The sequence below is a fragment of the Gambusia affinis genome, linkage group LG17, assembly GCF_019740435.1.
Source record: "Gambusia affinis linkage group LG17, SWU_Gaff_1.0, whole genome shotgun sequence".
Lineage (NCBI taxonomy): Eukaryota > Metazoa > Chordata > Actinopteri > Cyprinodontiformes > Poeciliidae > Gambusia > Gambusia affinis.
In genome coordinates, this window is record NC_057884.1 from 45001 (window position 1) to 71316 (window position 26316).

General features: G+C 37.1%; 1 protein-coding gene across 1 annotated transcript in view; it reads right to left on the bottom strand.

Annotated features, from left to right (window-relative positions):
- Positions 1-3530: 3530 nt before the first annotated feature.
- Positions 3531-26316, bottom strand: part of LOC122819351 (multiple epidermal growth factor-like domains protein 10) — a 60646-nt gene continuing 37860 nt past the window's right edge. Inside the window, exons 10-17 of the mRNA XM_044096021.1 lie at positions 25571-25714; positions 21643-21771; positions 14427-14654; positions 13485-13600; positions 13296-13398; positions 6493-6537; positions 6191-6397; positions 3531-4022 (exon numbers count right to left, since the gene is read on the bottom strand). Of these exons, the coding sequence (XP_043951956.1) occupies positions 3856-4022; positions 6191-6397; positions 6493-6537; positions 13296-13398; positions 13485-13600; positions 14427-14654; positions 21643-21771; positions 25571-25714 (1139 nt within the window). The 3' untranslated portion in view covers positions 3531-3855. The remainder of the gene's footprint in view (positions 4023-6190; positions 6398-6492; positions 6538-13295; positions 13399-13484; positions 13601-14426; positions 14655-21642; positions 21772-25570; positions 25715-26316) is intronic.

A 26316-nucleotide genomic window follows, 5' to 3' on the forward strand; every position in this document is an offset into this window, starting at 1 on the left:
AGTTCGGCCTCAAACCATCATATTTGACCCGCGGAGACTTCCAGAAATCCTTATTCTGTTAAAAATCACACACAGAGCCGCTCTTGGATGAATCGGGGACATTTATTCGTTAAAAACCCACCATATGAGGCATAAATTCGGCCTCAAACCATCAGATTTGACCCCTGCAGACATCCAGGAATCCTTATTCTGTTAAAAATCACACACAGAGCCGCTCTTGGATGAAACGGGGACATTTATTCATTAAAAACCCGCCATATGAGGCATAAATTCGGCCTCAAACCATGAGATTTGACCCCCGGAGACTTCCAGGAATCCTTATTCTGTTAAAAATCACACACAGAGCCGCTAGTTTTGGAGCTGCTTGTCCCCCGGAACTTCATGGTTCACCAAGATCAGTGTGACACAGTGGAAATGCAGAATAATTTCTTACAATGACATCACAGCAACTGTTCTACACAACAGTTTGTTTTTTTACACGGATTGTAAAAAAATTAGATTTTAATACTTTCTTTATTAATCAAAATTTCCACAGATACCCACTCTAGTGTTGTTCCTCTTCCTGAAAATCTATACTGTATTCCATGTTTTATAAATAGGCTATTACACATCCACTTGTGACATAACCACTGTTTGATACATTTATTTTTTAATTTATTTATTCAGAAAAAAAAATAAAAATACAAAGATAAAATGAAGGAAATGTTTAGTTATCTTCCTATATTTTTAATTCGTTGAGGAGATTATTGTTTTTAGTACTTTGTGGGGTAGAAGGAATGATACCAATGGAGAAGTAGTGGAAGACATAATAGATAGAAAACAATTGGTTTCCCTTAATAATGGAGAAGGGACGAGGATTGATATTAGAAATGGATTAGAATCAGCGTTAGATTTAACTTTAGTTTCAGAGAAATTTGTCAGGATTAGTAATTGGAAAATATTAATATAATCAACTATAAGAAGTGATCATTATCCTATACTTATTGAAATGGGAAAATGTAATAATGAAAGTATAGAAAGATGGATATTTGTAAATATAAAATAATAAGTGATGAAGAGAGGCAAAAGGTTAATCTATATTAACCTTTTGCCTCTCTTCATCACTTATTGGATGTTGATGGTAAATTCTTCTATTTGTGAGGCCATTTTAGGTGCTGCACATGAAACAATCCAAAGAAACGGAGGAAAATATAAGAAGAAAATAGTACCATGGTGGACAAAGGAATGTGATGTTGTGATTAAATCTTGAAATAAAGCTTTTAGATTGTTAAAGAGAAATCAGAGTTTTCAGAATTTTATTGAATATAAAAGGTTACAAGCTCTTGTTAAAAGAACTGTAAAAAATGCAAAATAAGCTTTATTGAGGAAACTTTTGTAATTCGGTAGGTAAGGAAACAAAAATTTCAAAAGTTTGGGGAATGATAAAGCAAATTAATGGAATTAGAAGAGAATATGGATATCCAGTTCTGAAAGATGTAAAGGCTATTGCTGTGACTGAGGAGGAGAAGGCAAATATGTTGGTTAAAAAAACTGTTAAAGTTATTACAAAGTAGTTGTAATAATTTAAATTCAGAAGAAATACAGAGAAGAGTTTGTACAATTAATGAAAATGTTAATTTATTAGAAGAAAATGTAAGATGTTGTTATGTTTCAGGGTCCTTGGGGTTTTCTTTGTGAGTTTTCTGTGTATACACTCACCTTTTACTACAGATGGCGCCATGCTCACCCGGCTGGAGTATGTGTGGGGACCATCACCAAACACATCTGAACCTGATCTACTATTCAGCAGCGTGTACTTAAGGAGGTTTCTGTCAGTCCTTTGGTGCTTGAGTGTTAGCCAGGAATGGTACCTCTGAGCCTCCTAGAGCTCTGAGCCTCTCATCTTTCCTCGTTGATCTGAATCCTCTAGTTACTTTTCCTGTTTTTTTTTCGTCTTCAGGTTTTTTCACTGGTGAAGTCCCGGAGCAGCTCTTCTGGATCCTGTCTGTTTCCCTGATCGGGAATGAAGCAGGTCTGGATGAAAAGCTTGCTAAGCTCTGCCAGGCAGAGACAACACATGAGTTTTATACCAACGATAAAGAATTAAACAAAGGGAGAGATAGTCTGGTTCTGACGCAGCAGTGGAAAAACAACTTCTAATCTTCTACATGAAACCCAAATAATTCTTTTGGTGATAGTTCATAAGCATATCATATGACATGACCAGCAAATGTGACCTTATAGTAATTTTTCCATGACACCATCTAACGGGTTAATTGAGTTTCCTAAATCTGCTGGGATTTATCCTGTCCAGAACTGAAGTAAACTCTGTTTAAACTGGTTTCGAGAAACGATTCGCCGGGTTTCTGACGGCCTACATCCAGGTGTCCATCCCTTCTTCGCTCTGTGAATTAGCCAGACTGAGCAGCCTGCAGCCAACTAGTTTCACAGAGCTCACCTGTTAACAGTCGCTCCTACTCATTTATTACAACTTGCTCTTATTACTGAACCAGGTAGGTTTTAGTGACTCAGGCGAGTCCCAAGGATGTTGGGACTCGCCTGAGTCCCAAAATAAAACATTTTCCACCTCTTCCGCTCCAGAATCAAACATCAGAGCTATTTTACAACCATCAAAGAACTTTAAGGTGACTCATTAATTGAATGTCCACAACATCTTTTAGATTTTCTTTATGCTAAATATTTTATTAGTAAGGCAATTTTGCAAGGGTCAGTGCAGCTTAAATCAGTAGCAGAAATAATCAAATAAGAAAAATCAATCATCTAGTCTATCTTTCCCTAATGCTGACACAGAGAACTAAAAGAGAACCTTTGAGAGAGACGGACAGAGTTTGGCTTTTCGAACCCCAGAACTGGCCTGATGATGAAGGAGGTGTTGCAGCAGGAGGAGGATGTTGGTCGACGAAGGCAGGGATCTCTGTAGGCCTGATGAGCTTTTGTCTGCATGGGTGGTGAGGTCACACAGGACTTGGACAACCGCCGTAAAAAAAGAAAAAGAAGAAGAATACTGCCACTGTAGGTTCCGCCCTTTTTCCCCGTGTCTGCAGCAATGTTTGTGTGTGGGGGAGACATCCGTCATGAGGAGACTGGTGAGCTGTGCAGCGTGAGAGCCCCTTTTTTGGAGCGCCCATTTGTCTCTACGTCAGTTTTTAGTGTGAAAGCTGTGCATGACAACATATCCAAATGGTCTGATTTGCATTTCTAAAAATCTGATTCAGATGGTCATGAAAAGATTAGATATAGGTCGCATAAAGGCAAAGAAAATCGGATCTATGTCGTAGCCATAGATGTTTCATTATAGCATGAATTTTCTGTTTTCCATAAATTTCTCCTAAAATCCAAATATTTCTAACTTTGTGGGTAGTATAAATATTTAACACTTTATAAAAAAAGAAAAACATAGATACACACAAGATTAAAAGTTACATTTAAACATTTTGCAATCCATCCATCCATCCATTTCCTAATACCCTTCTCCCTAGTGGGGTCAGGAGGTGCTGATGGTCTCCAGCTAACATTCTGGGCGAGAGGAGGGGTCACCCTGGACAGGTCGCCAGTCAGTCGCAGACATTTTGCAATAATAATAATAAATGTCAAAAAGTGCAAATCTTTCCTTTAAGATGAAGGAAAGATTTTAATCATAATTCCTTTACAAAATGGATACTGATAAATAGAAGGATTATATTCTATTACAGATCCATGTGATAGAAAGGATTGATTTCAGACACATTAATAATAATAATAAAAACAACAGTAATCATAATAATATATACTCCAGGGATATTTAATAAACATCATCTCGTGCAGGAGATGCAGACAGAACTTGAGAGCTGGTCTTGGTTCTGAGTCTCTTTGCCTTTACTCACAATCCACCTCCTTGGTCTCTGACAGAAAACTTTCTGTGGGTGGCAGGGTGTCATAATCACAGGAGATCTGGTTGTTTTTTGTCTGGTCAGTTGGCTCCTTTCCAAACTGCAGATGAGTGTCACCATCTCCAGTGGGTTGGATGGTTTTGATACTCATCTCTGAAATCAAAAGTAAGTCTGTTTGCATCTTGTAATTCGTAAACATAAAATGTTTAATGACTTTTGACTTATTAATAAAATCTGATATCAATCAAATTCAATCAAATTTTATTTGTATAGCACATTTCAGCAGCAAAGCATTTCAAAGTGCTTTACATCATATTAAACACAGAAACACAATGCAACATGGGATCAGCAATAAAAACACAACATTAAGTCTAGTTCCGTCAATAAATTTGTAATTGATTACATTTCAAATACAACTCTAAACAAGTGGGGTTTTAGTCAAGATTTAAAAGAAGTCAGTGTTTCAGCTGTTTTACAGTTTTCTGGAAGTTTGTTCCAGATTTGTGGTGCATAGATGCTGAATGCTGCTTCTCCTCGTTTGGTTCTGGTTCTGGGGATGCAGAGCAGAACCAGAACCAGAACCTGAGAGGTTCTGGAAGGTTGATACAACAGCAGCAGATCTTTAATGTATTGTGGTGCTAAATATTGATAACCTCAATTTGACACAGAATTTAAACAGTAGACAAACAAGGAAATCGCAGCATGGTGTGCATTGATGAAGGATGAACAGCTTCCAAAATATGGAAGAAACTTATAATATATATAAGTTACTTCAATTGATGCCTACAACTTAGAGCTTATTTTATGAAAGAAATTAAAACAGCCCAATCCAGTCATCAGTCTGTCAAATATTTAACACAAAAAACTAGCCACTAATTATCGGCATCGACTGACATGAAACCCTGAAAATGGTGTGCTCCGGTGGTGTAGAGGGTAGCGCGCCCCACGTTTGGAGGCCTTGGCCGTCGCGGGTTCGATTCTCGGACCCGACGACATTTGCCGCATGTCTTCCCCCCTCTCCTTCCCCCCTTCCTGTCAGCCCACTGTTGTATAAGGGACACTAAAGCCCACAAAAAGACCCCCTGGTGGGGGAAATAAATAAATAAATAAATAAATAAATATATATATATATATATATATATATATATGTATATATATATATAAAAGGATAGTTATGTAGCCTTTATATACGTATATTTCCTCTTGCATGTTTTACCTCTTTATAAACCAATCATGATCAACAAAATTTTGCTTTTTTGAAAAATAATTTTTTTTAAATCATTTACTGTTAGGTCCAGCCAAATGGTGCTAGTAGTCTCACAATGAGTAGAATGCAGGTCACATTATTGCAGTAAGTGTGTTTCAAGGGATTGTGATATAAACCCACTGATCAGTATTCCTGGATAGCATTAAAGTGTGGGGAAAAAAAAAACAATCCAAGCAACTCAGAAAAATATTTTTGAGAAGGGATGGATACAAAAAAATCTTTAATGCACTGAACATCCCATGGATTTTTCCCTCTGGAAGGAATATGGCACATGTGTAAATCTGCCTACTAATCAGACTATTCTTGAAAAAACTGAGTGAACTCTCTGTTTGTCTGAGAGAGAGAGACTATGACTACACTGAAGAAGTTACAAGTTCCAGCAGCTGACATACACTATATTTTTGAAAGTATTCGCTCACCTGCCTTGACTCACATATGAGCTTGGGAAGCTAATGGGCACAGCCACTGTCCCATTCTGAACCCACAGGGTTCAATTTGATGTCGCTCCTCCCTCTGCAACTAAAACAGCTTTAAATCTTGTGAGATGGCTGTTCACAAGGTTTAGGGTTTAGGAGTGTCTATGGGGATTTTTGACCGTTCTTCCAGGAGTGCATTTGTCAGGTCACATACTGATGTTGGACAAGAAGGCCTGGCTCTCAGTCTCTGCTCTAATTCATCCTAAAAGTGTTCTATTGGGTTGAAGTCAGGACTCTGCGCAGGCCAGTCAAGTTCATCTACACCAGACTCTGCAACCCATGTCTTTAAGGACCTTGCTTTGTGCACTGGTGCACAGTCATGTTGGAAGAGAAGAGGGCCAGCTGCAAACTCACCTCCTCCTGTCTTCTTTTTGTTGTAGAAACCAGTTATTACTTTTTCCACGGTTGTTGATTGATTTTAAAAGCAAAAAATGATCACTTCTTTTTATAGGGAATTTATTTATATTTCTATTGGAGCCTAATCCTAACATGAAAAATCTGAATAATTTTGTGTTTTTACATGCTTATAATTACTCATTACACTGCAAAAAAATAAAATTTATCATTATAAACCTTACCTGCTTTAACCTTCTGGTTATCAGTCAGACTGGTGTCACTAATTTCTGCATATGCTGAATCTCTCCTGGTGGGTGATTTCATTTCCATATAGCTACTTTCAGTGTTTTTGGATGTTGGCGAGGGGGGGTCCTTTATTGTGGCATATGGGTTTTCAGAGCTGACAAGAGAAGAGGAACTTGCAAGATAGTCAGCACCCTTTACCATGTCTGAGTAACAAAAATAGGACAGCCAGTTTTAGAAAAATATCAATTATAAGATGTACAGTTTAATTCATACCTTGATTTAAACAAGTAGGACATACCTTGCAGTGATTTTCCAATGCAAGTCATGTCAACTCCACAGGCTCCTAGTATAAAGAAAGGTTTAAGTTCAAGTACATTGTTAAATAGGTCATAAATAAGAAACATTACAAACAAGATAAGGCTGCAGTTACTTTAGGTAAGTCCTCACCATGTTGATGTATTTTTAGAAAAAATGTTTTTCAAACAGTTCATTGCGTTGTAGTTGCTCACAGGTGTTCCTAGTGGGGTGTTGGTGCCCCAGATATATTTCAGGTTCATTATGTCATCCTGATTGAGAGGTTCCTTACATAAATATTTATCTACAACTACCTTTACACTAAAACAACAACAGTTAAGCTGTGTGCATCTCTGACTACATTGCTTTCTGTGTGGACAATTCTGTCCCCACAAAAAAGGTCAAATGCTACCCAACGACAAACCATGAGGGTTGCAAACTCTATGTAATAACAAAAAGAGAGCTTTTGATTCTGGTGATCGGTCAGAACTCAAAAGCGTACAAAAACAGCTGAAACATAAATTGTGTGAAGACAAAGCAATGTGTAAGAGAAAGCTGGAAGAAAAACAAAAAATAACAATGTTAGAGAGGTTTGGACTGTGATGAGAGAGATCACAGGGCTGAAGAGGAATGCTAAAGCCTTGCTGGGGGGATCTGAAATTTGCAACCAGTTTTTTGACTCCCCAGTTCTAAAAAAGACCAAAGCACCAACCTGAAAGCTTTTATCATCCAATTTTTGGCAGAAAGAGAGGAAGAAAAAGAGAAAGTATAAATCATGCCACAGGAAATTATTGAATTTGTTTTAGTTTATCATGCGATTTATTGATTATTGTGACAGGCCTCAGTGTGTTTTTATCATCTCAAGGTGGCAAATTGCCCCAAAAACATTTTCCATTTCTTTTTGATCACAATGGCTTCATCTTTCATCAAGCAAAATGACTTCCAGGATGAACACTAACTTTATCATTTGCCCCACAATTAGCAAGATAGATACTCTGCCAGTACACACAAGCGACCAGATTTTATTGATCAAAATACATTTGATTGTAGGTCAAAAATGCATTGATAAAAGTTGACTGGCAATTGAACTGGTTCTGCCTCTCAGCAATCTTAAACTCAATACAGCAGTTTGGCCAACAAAAATAAAATCTAAAACACAAGCTTTGTTCTTCTTGAACAACTCTCTACACCACTGCAACTGTTTGCCCTACAGATATAATTAAAAATTATGCTTTTGGTATATGAAAAGTAGATATGACTACCATTTATACAAATAAATATATATATAAGACAATAAAACTCAAAATATATTAAAATAAATTAACTAGAACTGCAAACAGTTATAATGCCACGTTTGGTAGGTTCTCCCTTTGTACCGCCCACCACTCCTAACCCCTCGCATCCTGTCAGCCTCGGGGTCACCGGCACAAAGGCAGGACAGTCCTGAAAAGAAAAGCAGTGTGAGCCAGTGTCCTTAACTGCACCAGCTAAACTGCGTCTTGTATCGCTTCCTTCTAGGGACATGCCGGTGTTGTATTTGAAGAGAAATTAGTGCAACAAAATGTGAAACCAAAACAACATAAAACAAAAAAAAAAAATTATTGAAAAGAACTATAATTAATAGTTCATCAATAGTTAATTATAATATTGTATCTGCAAGCAGCAGTGCCAAATTAAATGGCTTAAATGGTTTATTTAAATGTGGAATTCCAAGTAGATAAAGTCAGATAGCCTTAAATATACTGACAATAAAGCATGTCAAACGTTGTTAAACTTGTGATATTCATTTTCAATGTTATACAACTGTGATACTTACTCATATTGGCAGTCAAAGTGATAGAAGGAGTGAACAGGAGCAAACCACCATGCTTGCTTTCCCCACATAAGAAATGGAAAACTTCTCCCTTTTTCTAATTTCAACAACAACAATAAAAAAACTGTAAAGCTGCACCCTCAAGTGGCCATGGTGTGCAGAACTACATTATTTTCATATATATATTTAAAAAAAAAAATCTCCATTGTAATGCCATGGAGAGTCCGTAGCATCCGCCGCAGAACAGCCAGACTCAGAAATAGTTGTCTCCCACTGGCCATCAGATTGCTAAACAATCCCATCACTAAAACTGTCTGAGACTGTTTGGAAATACTAAGTTATATATATTTAGCAATACATTATTATTTGTTTATTATTTGCACACACAGAAACACTGGTGTTTCTGTGTGTGCTCCAGTGGCCAAGCGATGACATTACATTGCCAATTTTATTTCTTTTATTGCCATTACTCAAAGAAACATAAGTCATTGTGAAGGTGTGATGGTGAGCCATTATCAAGTACACGTGGATAAAATCGTTTAAAGTTAATGGAACTTGATGTAAACACACATTGAGGTGAAATCAAGCCCAGTTTGAGTCACATTTACACGTTACTGGGCCAGGGAATCTGGAATATGGCTACCTTGTGTGACGAAACTACATTACGGAGGCAGAGTGATTTTCTTTTGTTCTACGCATTTTTATATAGTCAACAATTGAAAAGGTCCCTAAAATTTGCTAGTTTGTGCAAAAAATCTGAAAATAACATCAAATAACCAATCTTGATTCTCCTTTATGCAAGATTATTTTCATCCCGTTTTGTTGAAGTATAAATGCAGAAAACAACATTAAACAGTAAGAGCATTTAGTGTGAAAGTTTGATTTGGTGTTCAAACATCCATCCATCCATCCATCTTCTGAACACCCTTCGTCCCTAATGGGGTCGGGAGGGTTGCTGGTTCCTCTCCAGCTGCGTTCCGGGCGAGAGGCAGGGTCACCCTGGACAGGTCGCCAGTCTGTCGCAGGGCAACACAGAGACATACAAGACAAACAACCATTCACACACAGGTTAACTGGTCTCTCTAAATTCTCCCTAGGTGTGAGTGTGTGTGTGAATGGTAAATGTTTTGGACTGTGGGAGGTAACCGGAGAACCCGGAGGGAACCCACCATGCACAGGGAGAACATGCAAACTCCATGAAGAAAGACCCCGGGCCGGGAATCAAACCCAGGACCTTTTTGCTGCAAGGCAACAGCTCTACCAACTGCACCACTGTGCAGCCCGGTGTTCAAACAAATAAGCACATTCTTACCAAACTGTGAACAATGACTAAGGTTGATATGTTCCACAAGTGCGGGCAATTTAGTTATGCTTCCGAAAGGATTCTAGAAGATACACACATTTATGTTAAACACAAACTTGTAAAAAAAAAAAAAAAGAGTGAGGCATATAAAGCAAATGCAAAACTTTTTCTGAGTTTGAATGCCGAGTTGTTTTTTACACTGTAGAGTTCATTAGTAATTAGATACCTTGTTGAGAAAGAATCACCTATTGTCAGTTATTTTTGCAGAGTCCATGAACAGTTTCATGTTTAACTCACCAACTATCTTAGTGTGTATATGTGACTGAGTTCTCATAGTTCACATTTTGCATAGCGTGCATGACCACAAATTCTTTAATGGTGGTCCACTGTCTCTTTGTATTACTGGTTTCTCCTTAGGATCTGCAGTGCAGTGTTCATGCGCAGACACTTTCTTGTCACGTTCATCTGTGGCCCTCTAAATGGTGATGAATTGAGGAAACCTTTATGATTCAAGTGGTGACATTTCCTTACAGTTCAAAGACGTGATATTTTCACTATATTTATATTATTATATAAAATTACGTGGTTTAATTATGTTGGAATAGTTTCTGAATGAAGCTTGGCCAATCAATTTGTAGTTCGATGTAGATTTCTTTTTCTTTAAGGTGCTACAGGATGTTTGAATGATGTTAGGAGAGGAAATCTCATCAAAACTATTAGAACAGTGGGGAAACTCTGAAGCAGAAAGCCATCAAAGAAATCACCATTTCCCTCAAGCATTTTTAAAAATGTGCAGTATATTGGTATAATGTGCAATATATTGGGACTGTCATGTAGTGGTGTGGTAGGCAGTGAGGGATATGCAGCAGACCCAAAGTAGAAATGAAATGATGAGTTTAATCCAAAACACAACGTCCAAAAAACCAGGCAGCACTGCTGAGAAGAAACCAGGGCTCAACACAGGTAGCAACTGGCTACACGAATGGACATGGACACACTAGCTCAAACATACGACAAGGACCCAACGAGGAACAAAGGACACAGGTGGGGTTAAATACACAGAGGGACATCAAGCAAATGAGACACACCTGGGAAACAATCAAGGGGAGACAGGACAACACGGAGACTCAGACACACAGGAAACTCAAAATAAATACACGGAAAAACACGGAACATGACAGGGTCATATCATTACACTGACAAAATGTCACAAACTTAGTTGAATGATGCTTTTTTTGCATCATTTAACCAACATCTTTGTTATAGCCATTGTGACATAATGGTGGACACAAAGGACACTGTTTCATTAAAATGAACAAGAACTAATCAAGGAATCGACACAAAACCCCTGAAGTAGACCAGAGCAACTTCCTTCTTCACAAAATGTCAACAAAAACGGAGCGGTGTCAGATTTGACCGTTTCTAGGATTTCTCAAACTAGTATACACATTACTCGTTTGGGTAGCCGCTAATGTTAGGGACGCTGATGCATGCCCCATTATTGAATCATGTCCACAAAATCATTCTGTTCCATTGTGGGATGAGCTGAAATCTTTCACAAAAATGATTATAGTGCCCTTACTTCTTCCTGATTTCCATAAATAAGGATGTATCACTGGGTGGAAAAATAAGGCTTAAATTAAAGCTGAAAAAATTGTTGATGCTTTGATATGTAAAATATGTATTCTGCCTTCATATAAATCTATAAACAGTTTGGTTTCTGTAAAGGTGCTAAAGAGGACTAAGCAAATTGCTTGTTTATATTGGTCTAAAATGTGATATTGAATAATTGCCATTGATATGCTAGGGAGTGAGATTGGTTTTGGCAATCTTAATGGCTCTTTGCTAAAAGAAATTTCAGCCCAAAATATTTGCACAGTGGCTCATCAGTTGGGGAATCTTTCCAAGAAACTTTGCCCACATCAGTTTTATGAATGAGACTTCCAGTTTTGGAGATATAGTCTAAAAGGCATATTTTCTACCAGAGGTAAACCTGCCTCAATATTTGTATTTGAGTAGCAGTGTTTCTGAAGAAAAAATTTAATAAGAATGGAAAATGGAATTAAAAACAATAAGATTCCCTTATCTGCTGGGAGCAGGCAACCGACCAGGCTTTGCATTGACCATCCGCTTGCTTCTGTTGGCTGGTAAGCTTAATAAGTTCAATAACAGCATGGGCAAGGTTATAACATAGAATATTGTGCAGTTGCCAAAAATAGTATAATCTGATCCAAGGAATGTGCAAGTGATGATCCTACATGTGAGTAGCGGGTCGTTTAAAGAGGGACAATTGTCTATCCACAATTGTGTTATGGATAAATGACTCTGTGTCTTTCTTCCTTCTCTTTTATCTGCTCACGTGCACACTACTATATGCTTACATAAGAATAACATATAAGACTAGCAACAGTCACACATAAACAAAAACTGATTAAGGCCGGCAACATCCATCAGAAAGTGTGCAGAATGAGGAGAAGAACCAAACCTTCCGCTACAATCTTTGCTTCACTTGGTTGCACATCTAAGATGAGATAGTGGGGCCCAGTGCTTGACCCACTCAGTATCTGTTTCATTTGTATGACTTGCAACATTTGATCATTTTCGGCATAAAAGCCTGTTAATCAAATCTCCTTATTTCTCAAGATAATGTCTCTCATGGCTTGTGATTGGGTCCTGGAGCTGGTAAATTATGGAGAGCCATTTCAGTAAAAATGAAATAAATATATAGGGAAAATAAATAAATGAGTGAAATAAGTAAATGGGTAAAATAAATAAATGAGTAACTGGCATCTTTATTCCAATTTATATTTATTCATTTATACATTATTCCCAGATTTATTTCTGCGTGGCCTTTTTTCCATTTCCCTATTGTCCCATTTCATTTATCCTTTTCCAATTTTTCATTTTAATTTATCTATTTTTCATTTATCTCTTTCATTTACTGAGGCCAGGTGTGTGACAGAAGGAAACAGCTGAAACATGCAGGGCAGACAGACCAGAGGATTGAGGAGTTTAAAGTATTTCAGACTGTTTATCACACTTTCAGATTGCAGATTTCCCAATGAAGGTATCCGTAAGTGAACACATTCATTATTCAATAAACCAAACAGTTTAAAATAACTGTTACTGTTACTGTTAAGAAAAACCTAATATGTCATGTTTGTTCAGTTCTACCTTGTAGTACATAAGGTACTCCACTCACTGTTTAGCTATCATATCACAATAAAGGTTTTATAGTAGTCATATTTAATAAATTAGAATGAGTTCCAAAGAGGCTTATTAGATTAAAAGTAATTTTTAAAAATAAAATTAAAGCAGGTAATAAACAAATTTTTCACTGCTGATGTAATATTAATAATAAACACATAACTGTAACAAAGTTATACCAATTGAGATTTTGTACCAATAGATACAATATTACAGAACTATCAAAAATTTAAACAAAAATATCACAATTATAGAGAGAACCCCAAGTTACCTTTTTAAACAATTTATCAGCACAAAAGATTCAATTTAGGGGTTAGTTACACGTTAATCAACTGAAACTAATTTTAATCCAATAATATTTGCAAAAAATATTTGACTTACAATTAATTGTCAAACTGTAAGAAGATTTCTAATAAAATTCTAAAATACCACCAACATGTGACACTGAATAATCCGTTTAAACTGTCTGCACTCTGTAACTCACCCAGTTCATTGAAGTGGGCCCCTTGTTTCCAGTTGTTAAGCCTGGTTCCAGTATGAGCACCAAGAGCCACATTCTCCATGTTAGGAAACAGATTGCTACCAGTCTATGTGTAACATAACAGCACAAAAAACAGATGGCTTAGGGATTTGTTTTCATCCCTCTGTACAGTATGCATATCTGTGCTCGTACCTTTGCACATTGACCACTCTTGACATGAGGCAGACTGATGCATTGGGTAAGGGTATGGTAACTGGGGTTGGAAAAGTAGTTGCTGGGGTGGGCTTCATATGATGGAGTGTAAGTATCTAAAAGGTAAAATAGGACAATAAATGTTAGCAGAGCTTTCTGTATAATTCTTTTGAGTTGGCTTCAAAAGACATATTTTGACTGTAGAGTTATGAGGGCACAGTTTCATGGACAGAAATAGCACAGAAATGCTGGTCCAGGAGTAGTTTCTGCATTGGAAAAGCTATAACATGTTGTGACTACTGTCACAGTTGTGACATGTCACATGTCACACATCATGTATCATGTTGTGATACATGATACGGCATGTATCACATGATGTATCAAAGCAACATGTTGTGATACATATGTAAGGGGTATAGTTACTGGAGTGACAGCATGTTGTAACACCACTTGCAAAGAGAAGAAGAAACAGTTTAATTCTATTTTTCAAACTAAATAAGTCAGATGGAAACTGCAGCTTGAAGTTACCCATTTCCAATTTTTTGTCAACTCAGATTTTTTGCTGTGGTCGTTCACACTTCCAAATAAATGCGACCTGTGTGTGTTCTGCAGTGTGAAATGACATGAAAGTGTCCTGTATGCACAGTAGAGGGCTCAATAGCGTCAGCATTCTCAGTGTTCTGCCAACCACCATAAAAAGAAGAGCTCAGTGTTTGCAGTAGTAAACATGGATGCTCATCCTAGTTGTTGTTATTTATCCTACTCATGTTGTATAACAACATGCTGTCACTCCAGTTACCATGCCCCTTACCCCTATCTGTAAACATATTCATTAGATGCTTGAAGTTTGTAGGTATCAAAAAGTAACTGAGCACTAATTAGAGATGTTTGATTATGGGGGACATGCAATTACATTTTAATCAATATTCAACTTTAATTCACCTGCCGTAGTATAATTAGATGTGACCCTGATAGCGGGAGTGTAGATTACAGCTGGCATTGTTGCCTCTTTACTCTTCTGTTTATTTCGGTAGATGATGAATAGGGGCAGGGCAAGAAGTACCAAAAACACTAGAACTATGATTCCTGCAATGACTCCTATCTGGTAGGCGTCTACATGAAAGGATGCGCTGGTCAAATTGTTGAAGTTTCCAAACACCACTATGCCACCTGCAAAGAGAAGAAGAAACAGTTTCATTCTATTTTTCAACCAAATAAGTCAGATGGAAACTGCAGGTTTAAGTGACCCAATTCCGATTTTTTGTCAAATCAGATTTTTTTGCCATGGCCATTCAAACTTCAAATAAATGCGACCTGTGTGTGTTCTGCAGTGTGAAATGATATGAAAGTGTCCCATATGTACAGTAGAGGGCTCAATAGCGTCAGCATTCTCAGTGTTCTGCCAACCACCATAAAAAGAAGAAGAGCTCAGTGTTTGCAGTAGTAAACATGGATGCTCATCATAGTTGTTGTTATTCGTTCTGCTTGTTAGCATCAGGATCCAGAATAGTGACATTTGTCAAATATCAGTGACGTTCAGGTCGGATGAATGCGACTCGGATGTAGGGCTGGGCGATGTATCGAGTCTCCTCGATGTATTGTGATATTTTCAATTTACGATTGTTAAAATGGCTATTTCACAACCATTAAGTTTAAATTATTGTTCAAATAATAAACTTTCGCCATCAAATTCACTGCGAGTATGGTTTATGTGACACCTTATGAATGCATCACTAGTCCCTCCCCTGTCCCAACCTGAAAATGTTCTTCACTCAAACATAGGAAAACAAACAACATGGTGACAGCAAGAGTTTGAGGCGAGCCGTGAATGAGACGGTAACTGAAAACGAATCAGATAAACTAGTTTAGTTCGGAAGAGAAACAGCGCTGAATCAGTAATTTGGCAGTGGTTTGTATTTTATATGGAGGATGTCAAACAAAATTAGGTAATTTGAGAAACATGTTATAAAACTATTGCCACAATAGATATACCGCAAATTTATTGCACCACATAATCAGACTATTCTTTTACATGCCTTTCATAGCCCCACTGCCGCGGAAGAACTAGTCTGTTAAAATGAAACTTGGAGATGTAGGTATGATTTATTTAGTGCTATGCAATGGGAAAAATAACTCAAAATAGGGTTTCTCTGTTGGCTTTATGATAAACGCAGACTCTTTGCTATAGAAACTGACCACAACGCGACTGTATGTATCAGGGTTCATCACCAAAAACACTCAAACATTACCCCCACTGAACATTCAGTTTATTCCAGTTTTATGCTTTTAGACTTGGTATATATTTTGCTCTTATTTATAAGTGATCACTGTGGTAGATTAGCCACTGCTGCTATTAGCCATGCTGCTAACACAGGGTGGCTAATAGCAAAAATAATTATTAGCTAATTTAAACACCTTATCTACTAATGATCTGTCAGTTTGTGTGTAGGTAACTTTTCTTATTTTTAAGCTGAACCAAAACACACCTTATTCCACAGCACATCTATTTCTTAAGTTTGTCAAATTCAGGCATAACTGACCTACTTCCCTTTACCTCGCTATTTTTTTATAGTTAAAACTTATTTCTCACCTTGTTATCTAGTCATAGTGTAGACACTTCATATCAAAACACTGCTTCCCCTGCAGTGTTATGCACCTGCCTGTTCACATGACAACAAGGGAGTTTTTTACTTTTAACTTTCTATTTGAACTTTCAGTAAAAAAGAATAGTCTGTGGCAGCTGAAGGAGGAAGAGCTTATCCTGCTCTCTTTTGTCCTTACTGATAACTTTGCCTGAGTTATTTTTAAAGTGACAGTTTTTATAGTTATATTTTAAATTTTCGACATCATAACTGGATTACTTCAAACCTAAAGGAATGTGAGATTTTCTTACTTTTATTTTTAGCTTACTTTTCTTCATCTCCAAGTTGAATTAGGAGAAAATGCCTCCGGCCGACCCCAGGGATATTAGCAGTATTATACAACAATTTCAGTCTATATGAAATGAAGATCAAACAGTTTGATCTTCATTTCAAACAGTTTGATCAGTTTGATCCCCCCCCTTCCGTCCTGGACCGGACCCGTATCTACTACCTACCTTGTAACAATAAACAATCTTTATCTGATTCCTGCTTCTCCTGTGGTGTTCTGCATTTGGGCAAAACAATTAGAGACCATCATGACAAAACTCATCGCTCTCATCAGGTGTTTTCCCCCAGGCTTTGAAAACAGCAGTAATCAAACCACTGATAAAAAAGAACAATCTAGACAAATCACTACTGCAGAATTACAAGCCAACCTCTGACCTCTGACCTCCCATTCATCAGTAAAGTTATTGAAAAAGTTGTGTGTAAACAGTTAAATAGCTTCCTAACGATAACCAAACGCTTTGACTCCTTCCAGTCAGGTTTCCGGTCTCACCACAGCACAGAAACTGCCCTCGTAAAAGTGTTCAATGACATCCATATAAATACGGACTGTGGGAGAACCACAGTGCTGGTTCTGTTGGACCTCAGTGCAGCTTTTGACACTGTGGACCATGACATATTACTGAATGGACTGGAGAGTTGGGTCGGACTCTCCGGTCCAGTGCTTAACTGGTTTGAATCGTACATAAAGAACAGGGATTTCTTTGTTTCAATTGGAAACTTCTCATCAAAGAGGTCAAAGGTCACATGTGGGGTACCCCAAGGTTCAATTCTAGGACCCCTCTTATCAATATTTATATGCTCCCACTGGCTCAGGTTATAACAGGAAATAATATTAGCTACCATAACTATGCAGATGACACACAGCTCTACATTATGATGTCACCAGGAGACTCAGAACCCATCCAATCACTGAACAGATGCTTAGAACAGATAAATGTGTGGATGTGCCAAAACTTCCTCCAGCTGAACAAAAACAAAACTGAAGTTATTATTTTTGGACCTAAAGAGGAATGATCTAGATTTATAGATCTAGATTTATAGATCCAGAGTCAGTGCACAGCTTCAGTTATTACACCTAAAAACCAGCAATCATCCCGAAACCTGGGAGTAGTGATGGACTCTGACCTTAACCTTCAGAGCCACATAAAGACAGTTACAAAGTCAGCCTTCTATCACCTGAAGAACATTTCCAGGATTAAAGGACTAATGTCTCAGCCAGATCTAGAGAAACTCATCCATGTGTTTATCTTCAGTCACATTGATTATTGCAACAGCGTCTTCACAGGTCTGTCCAACAAATCAAACAGCTGCAGCTGATCCAGAATGCTGCTGCTGGAGTTCTCACTAAAACCAGGAAGATAGAGCACATAACACCAGTTTTAAAGTCCCTCCACTTGCTCCCTGTAGCTCAAAGAATAGACTTTAAAATACTGTTGCTAGTTTATAAATCACTGAATGGTTTAGCACCACAATACATTAAAGATTTGCTGCTGTTGTATCAACCTTCCAGAACCTCTCAGGTCTTCTGGTTCTGGTTCTGCTCTGCATCCCCAGAACCAGAACCAAATGAGGAGAAGCAGCATTGAGCATCTATGCACCACAAATCTGGAACAAACTTCCAGAAAACTGCAAAACAGCTGAAACACTGACTTCCTTTAAATATCAACTGTCTAAAACCCACTTGTTTAGAGCTGTATTTGAAACGTAATCAATTTCAAATTTAATGACGGAACCTGATTTAATGTGTTTTGAATATTGATTCTATTGCATTGTGTTTCTGTGTTTGATTTGATGTAAAGCACTTTGAAATGCCTTGCTACTGAAATGTGCTATACAAATAAAATTTGCTTGATTGATTGATTGATTCCTTTTTATATGAGCTTACATTCAAGTCTAGCAGGGAAATGGAGGCGAGAACTTGCATAGGTGACATCATGCTGCAAGGAGTCTAGTTTAAAATAACACTGGAGCTTATTTAAGAATATTGCGATTATATATCGTGTATTGCAAAAATATACCAGGATATTAGATTTTCCTCATATCCCTCAGCCCTACCTGGACATTAGGTCACATTTGAATCAACCTGACATCGATTTAAAAAGTCCTATTTGAAAAGAATCCGACTTGTGCTGTTCAGACTGTCATGAAGATTGGATACAAGTTGCATTCCATCAAAAAAATTGGAGTTGGGTCACTTCAGTCTGCAGTGTGAACACAGCCTAATTACGTGCATGATGTCCTGTCAAAGAGGCTGCAGCAAAAGGCAAATTACACAAAAACTGTGGGGAAACTTTATTAAAAGGGGCCATATTTTTATGTCATATTTATGACGTGTCATATTTATGACTGTTATGCCAAACACCTATCATGAACATAAAAGAGTCTGCGTGAAAGTTTATGACTCGTCATTAAATGTCATTTGTCAAGGTTACTCGAGATTATCCCATTTCCCAATGCTGGACATTTTATTTTACAGTAACAACATATGAAATTACCTGTAAAATTAAACAGATAAAGCAGTGGTTCCCAAAATGTGGGGTGCCCTCCCTATGGGGGGCACAGTGCCATTGCAGGGGAGGCGTGGGAAGTAGTGTGGATGAATGTAAAAAAAAAAAAGAAGCAGTTAGACAAAAGTGTTTCACTGTAAAGATGGTTTGTAGTTTGTTTTGTTGGAACCTGAAGTGTGAAATAACTTCAGTGGAGTTTGAAAACAAAATATCTGTATAGGTTTATGTCTGGTTGAACGATGCGTGTGCCCAGTTGATTTTCTTTTTTTCTTTTTGGGTGGGGGGGATTTTATTATAATCCATATGGGAGCCCAGAAAATCTTCACTGATATAAAGTAACATCTAGATCTAACAGTAAAATCAAACTTCAATAAGATCAATGAGGTTGTGCTTTTCTGTTTTGTTTCATGCAAGTTTTGCTTTAATTCTATTTATTTTTGTATTTAATCATAAGAAATCAGAGTCATAGTCATAGGCAGAAAGAGAGAGGGCTGTTAAGCCATGAAAAGGAACAGCAGACTTCCTGAAAAAAGAGGAAAAAAGTTTCCAACCAGCAGAGAATTTTAAAGAATGAAGACGAAACATTTTTGAGTAATTGAATGAGAACCAATGCAAAATACTTGTATTAATGTTGTTTTGATGCTGAATTGGAGAAGCTGACTGTTTGAATAAAGACCTCAGTCACTCTTTCGTCAGACTGCATGCAGTGGCAGAACGAGAAAAAGGGGGTTCGTGAGGGTACTTGACCAGGTCCTGTTTGGAGCTACCTGTTCTGCATCTTCACCTGATGCACTAAGAAGAACTTGAACTCGAACATAAATAAAGAGTGATGGGAAGAGAGGAGGAAAAATTGGGAGAGGTACCACAAGAAGCCAGTCGTCCAGAACCCCTGGACAGTGAGAAGGGAGAAGCCTCAGTAGCATTGCATCAACTCTCCATACTAATACTGTGCAACGGAGGAGGTTACTAGACGTGTCCTGAAGCCAGAGCTGCAAAAAAGCCCAGACTGTGACTGAGACCTGCAGCTATTGGGGAAGTTTGGAATCAAAAATGGGGAAGTGATGTATAAGCTGCTTACGCAGAAATTTTTGGCTTACTCATTTTGGAGAGAAAGGGGGGAAAAAGGAGCCTGCAAGCATGCACAGGAAACTGTGAGAAAAATATCATCAGTTGACGATGAAGAGGAAGGACAACCACCCTGTGGTTGACTGCAGCGTCATTTTGGGGAAAGCCAGACAACTAAAAGTTAAATTTGGCAGTGTAGCCATGAATCCTATTTGGAAGATGAAAAGGTCTCGTATAGATAAAAAAGATTGTGCAATATCATCCTGATAAGAGGCCTTAAGGATTTAAAAGTGGAAAAAAAGAATTATCCCCAATCAAATTTAAAGAGTTAAATAATTCAAACACCTAATTCTGAAAATGCTGTGCAGAATATTTTGGCCTGTGTGAGTTCACCAGTGTCATTTTGACAGTTATATACATTCCACCTTCAGCTGTTACCAAGAATGCATGTGAGGTAATCAGTTCTGTTGTTGCTAAGACTGGACTTCTTGTGAAAGCTGAAATCCTTCAAGGTTTGCAGCCAAATGCTGCAGATTGTCTATAAAGTCTGCTGTTAAGAGCGTCACCTCTTCATCCGTCATCTGCTGGAACATTACATTACTGAACTTGACAAATGTCTTTATAATGACAACCTGACATTATAATGGCTTTTTATGACAATTTGACATTAACCAACAAATCATAATCTGTCATAAATATGCTAACAGGTATTAATGATCAAACTTTTAAAAGTTATGAAGCTTTATATATTATTATTAAATTACTCTAGCATTTGTTGTTAGTTTTAACTTTCTTCATCTAACTGAACCTTCAGTATTCCAGCAAAATATCTACAAAGCAATTTGTCAAGAAAGGTTGTGTGACGAGAAAGACCACAAAAACGACCAGTGGGGACAACAAAAAATTCCACTTTATAAGGCAAAAATACCAGAGCAGCAATTCAACATGTGAGAGAATTCAAGTGATCAACAGGGAGAAACCAACAGAGAATGCGCTGGTTTCATTGATTTCTGTGTTGGTGTGCGTATTTAAGATGAACTTAAATACAAGCAGGAAGGTAATCAATGAACAGAAAACAGTTGAGACAATAATTTAAACAAGAATACAAATGACCTGTGAAAAGATAGACAATGACACACTCATGAACTAATGTCAAGTTGTCATAACAGACATTTTAAACCCAAAAGGTTGAGAAACACTAGTCTGGCCATAATGGTTTTGTTGTATGATTACAAAAATCTCAGTGAGATTTATATGTTTGTGTTGTCAGTTCATTACAGATCTGGGTAGGTTTGGTGTTTACAGTGTCAGCCATATAGAGCAGGTTCAACTTTGAAAAATATAACTTGCCACTGATTTCTGGACATTTTGTTTGTTTTGTAAAGCACCTTGACATGGCTATATTTTAGACTGGCACAACTTATACTGAATTAATGCAGAAACAGCCATTGTCTCATTAACCACTTTCGATACTGCTTTAGAAGACCCCAGTTCTACACCTAAAAACACAACAACAAAAAAAGAAAATTATGACTGTACCAAACATAATGTTCTTTAACTGCAAGTAGTTATGGATAAAAGTAACTTCAGTATTACCGTTGTATCTTGAAAGTCAAAACTTAATGAACATTTTATTTGTAGAACCATTAGTCTGACCTTCATCGCATCGTACTCCCTTCCACCCTGGGCTGCAATAACATGCTCCAGTCATGTGATCACATGTGGAGTTGTTAAGACAGTTACAACTCTGACGGCAGTCATAACCATGTGAACCATGGGGACACTCTGAAAATGAAACATCAAAAAGAAACTGATTGAGATTAACAAGGATTTAGAGACACAAGGTCTCAAATGTAACTGGATACTATTTGGAAGAAATTACTGTGAAGAATCCATTTTAAGTATACATAGATGTTTGGGACAATTTTTTTAAGGACAAACACTTGTAAGTTCTGTGACAAAACAGCCTGAAAAGAAATCCTCATCATACTTTGTACATTTCAAAAAGTTTATAGCAAAACATTTTGCAATAAACTGTCTTTAAACAGTAGTTTTCAAAATATTTTGACCAAGTCTGCCTTTAGAAAAATTAAATTTCCTTAAAGTCATTTTTGGCACAAGTGAAGTTAACATAGTTGCTTAATTGTAATTATGTTAACTTTTGTCAATAGTAAATCATATTAATTAGAATTTGAATTGATATGAGTTACAACATTTGATTTTCCTTTGGGATCAATAAAGTATTTTTGAATTTGAAATTTTCCAGGCTGACCCAAACTGAACGCAGGAAAAAGATGAATCTATACAGTCAGGATTATTGTATTTTTGGACTATAAGCTGCTAGAAGCCGCTAGTAGTACAGGTGGGAAATAGAGCCGATGCACGTAAACTCGTGAACGAAGCCATAGTTCAGCATTGGAGACTCAGGGCTGCGTCCTTAGTAGGAAATGTGAAAAACTGAGAGCGGCGGCGGCAGCCTGGTGCGGCTTATATATTTATGTTTCCAGTTTTTAAAAAAATTTACTTTGTAGGTGCATCTTATAGTAAGGTCCACTCTATAGTCCAGAAAATACGTTATGTATTTTCCAGGTGTAGCAGTGTGATGTTATTACACTGCTACACCGGTGCAATAACACTGGTGTAGCAGTGTTATTACACTGCTACAATCTCATTTTACTAGATTGTAAAATGAGAAGCTATTCCGGTAAGAAATTATGTGAGCACTGGCAGCTTTTTTTTTTTGAAAAGTTGACAACTCCATTGCAAAACAGCGGGCAACTTCTTGTTTCAAAATTATTATTATTAAAATTTAATGTGTTACGAAAGGAAATGCAAATGATCATCTTTACTGTTGAACATATTGAGTTCATGAATTGTTGTTTTGAGTGTCAGTTCATACCATTATAGTCTGTTAAGTGTTTTCCCACACTCTGGGAGAAGGTATGAAGTTTTGCTTTCTGTGTTCAATAAGGGTTTTTAAGCATAATAATTGACAATTTGACTATTGTTCTTGTAAAATAATGTGCTTTGGAGCACTTAAATTCTGTTAAACAGTGATGGAACTGTGTTAGCAGCTATTTTGATGCTCTCATGCTACATGAAACACTGCTAATGTAAATGCTACATCCATGTGCTGAAAATAGTGTTCATGGTTAAACAGGCGTTGTGGAACACTGTGACAAAAAAGCCTGTTTTGAATGACTATTTTCTGCTATTTGAATGCAGGAGCATTAAAAGTGCCTTCAGATCAGATGTTGTTTGGCTGATATTTCCCACAAGACGCAACACAGAATCAACTATGCTACAAAGGGCACATAGTGCTATTTTTTTGCATAATCAAGTAACTGTTAATTTCAGTTATTATAAAAATGCTGCATATATCAAATATGACTTGAAAGAAATTTGACTTTGTAATTTAACACCTTGAGATTGGCTCTCTGTCTCTTTAAAACTCCTGTTCTTTCTGAGACTCCGCCTTCAGAAAGTCTTTTCATCACTCCTCTATTAGCCTTTCAAGTTTTTAATTACTGAGAAGTAGATTGTATAATGAGCCCAGTTTCACCAGGTTGAAACCCAACATATGGGATGCAATAGTGATGACAGGAAAAGCAACAAAAAATGTTTTGCTTTCTTCTCTCTTCGGATGAGCATGTCTACGTGTATGATCACAAAAGTCCATAAACCTTAATTTCGCTAGTCGCTTGGCTGCTGAAGGTCAAGTGACTGTCACCTCTTTGCACAGGTTCAATAGAAAATAAATAGAGCAGGTGCAGCATTGCAGTTCATAACTGGGAACATTACTTGTCACAGCAAGCAACAAAACTTGTTTGCTGTAACTACAAACAAGTTTTACAGTAAGCAAAACTTGCTTTCTGCAACAAGCAAGTTTAGCCCTAGATAAGAACACAATATCTAGGGACTTGGGATAGGTCAGGTGGTTTTTTGTTAAACTTATTCTAATCTCTAGCTTACTTGACAGTTTATATAATTTTCTTCATCTTTTCTTTAATATTTGTGTTAATGAATATGAGTGTTCCCACTTAACTTAGCTATTGTGTATTTCTTTTCCAGTCTTCCTGAAAGCTGTCTCTTATAACCTGCTTATGACACTGTTAATCACTGTCGAGTATTCACAACAGAAAATCCTGACTTATTTACTTCACAGATCTACATTTTTTCATTGCCCCCAAAAGTAAGGTTGAAACAATTTTTCTTTGCCCAAAACAACACAAACTAAACTTTTTTCTGAAAGTTTTTATTCAACTCTGCATCTACAGGTGTTTATAGAACTGTGACCAACGTTGTGTGCAGTAAAGGCCAATCCATCCAGGGGTGCACTTGCATTCACCATCGTAAGCACTCTATCTATCTATCTATCTATCTATCTATCTATCTATCTATCTATCTATCTATCTATCTATCTATCTATCTATCTATCTATCTATCTATCTATCTATCTATCTATCTATCTATCTATCTATCTATCTATAGATAGATAGATAGATAGATCTATCTATAGATAGATCTATCTATCTATAGATTCTGTGTATCTATCTATCTATCTATAGATAGATAGATAGATAGATAGATAGATAGATAGATAGATAGATAGATAGATAGATAGATAGATAGATAGATAGATAGATAGATAGATAGATAGATAGATAGATAGATAGATAGATAGATAGATAGATAGTTTTCTGTTAATAGTCAGCTATCGATCTTTGTATATCTCTATATAGATATGTAAAATGATATATCTATATCAATCTAGATAGATAAATATCGATCTATAGGAACAATCTATGTAGACAGATATCAATAGAAAACCAAACTAATAAAATCAACAGCCATTCTTTTGACAGCATGTTGTGACCAACCTCTGAAAGCTAAATCCCACCCATGGCAAATTTAGGAATATTCCAGCAAAGGTGGCGGCGCCGAGAGTCGGCCGAGAGAAGGGATAAGCAGAGGGGGTGGGTGGGGATGTGTTCTGAACGAAAGAAACACTGTGATCAACTTATCTCCTTCGTCTCTAAGCATCGAGTTATTTATTCATTTTTTGGGACTATGGATTTTTAAGACTCTCTTAGTAATTATTTTTCTTAAAAAGAGCTAGTGATAAAGCTACCAATTTATTTTTTCTGCTACTCGTCTGTAGCCTGTCTTCCTAAGCGAGCAGCAAGATCGGTCATTAGACGTCATTAGCTTCTCTCGTTTCCTCAGCACTGCAGCCAGTCTCACACAGAAATGTCTTCAACACCATAACTTCACCAACAATCCAAAAGTAGAGGAGACCCATTCCACTGTTCACATTGCAACTTGGAAGGAGGCAAGGAGTAAAGTGTCTCGTTTACATTTACAAAGACCGCAGCAAAATGAGTTCCACTAAATCGCCTCAGAACAGAGGTAAATTCAGACCAAAGCATTGCAGGTCTACTTTATATTGACCATAAGTGAATGATTCACATTCATTTAAGGAAGGATTTAAAAACATGTTGTTGTTTTTTTTCAAAAAACAAAAAAACTGCCCAGTGTTTTATGATGATCGTGTAGTGTTAAGAGATGATGATAATGTCCTTACTGTTCTGACAGAAGATGCCCTTGTATCCAGGGGCACACTTACAGGTTCCTTTGTCTGGAGAACAGGAGGTCCCATTCTTACAATTACACGGCAGCGAACAGTTTGGGCCCCACCATCCTTCTGCACACACACTGTCACAGTGACCTGCCCACACACAGTTATATTTCTGTCACTTCAGAGGACACATTTCAGATCAGTTAAGTTTATTTGCAATGTGCAGATTCATCTCAAATGAAAAGGTGCTTTACAAATCAATCCAATCATCTAAACATATTAAAAAAGGTACTAGAACTACAAGTAGTTATTATTGGGTTTGGAACTTGCAGGAAAGCACTCACTTTTGAAAAGTATTGTTTGTACAGAGCATTGTGCCTGTGGATTTTGACACATATAAAGACAAAATATTTAAAACACAATCCATCATAAAATGTCCATTCCTTGACACCAAACCTGCCCATCACTTTATCATCTCCTCTGTTTCCTTTACAAATAAGTCCATTCAGATCTGCTCCAAACACCACTCTTTCTCCCCTTCTAGAATTTATCTCTATTCTATATACATCACATCCAAGCATAACAACTGACAATATTAAATTAACTATTACCATTAATTTTTACCTTCAGACAAATCACAATCTACTCTTTTCATCTCAACTACATTACTTGCCAGGGGCTAAGTTCTAAAGGAGCTCCTTTAGAACTACTACTCCATTTCTCTTCCTATCAACACCACAATAAAACAGCTT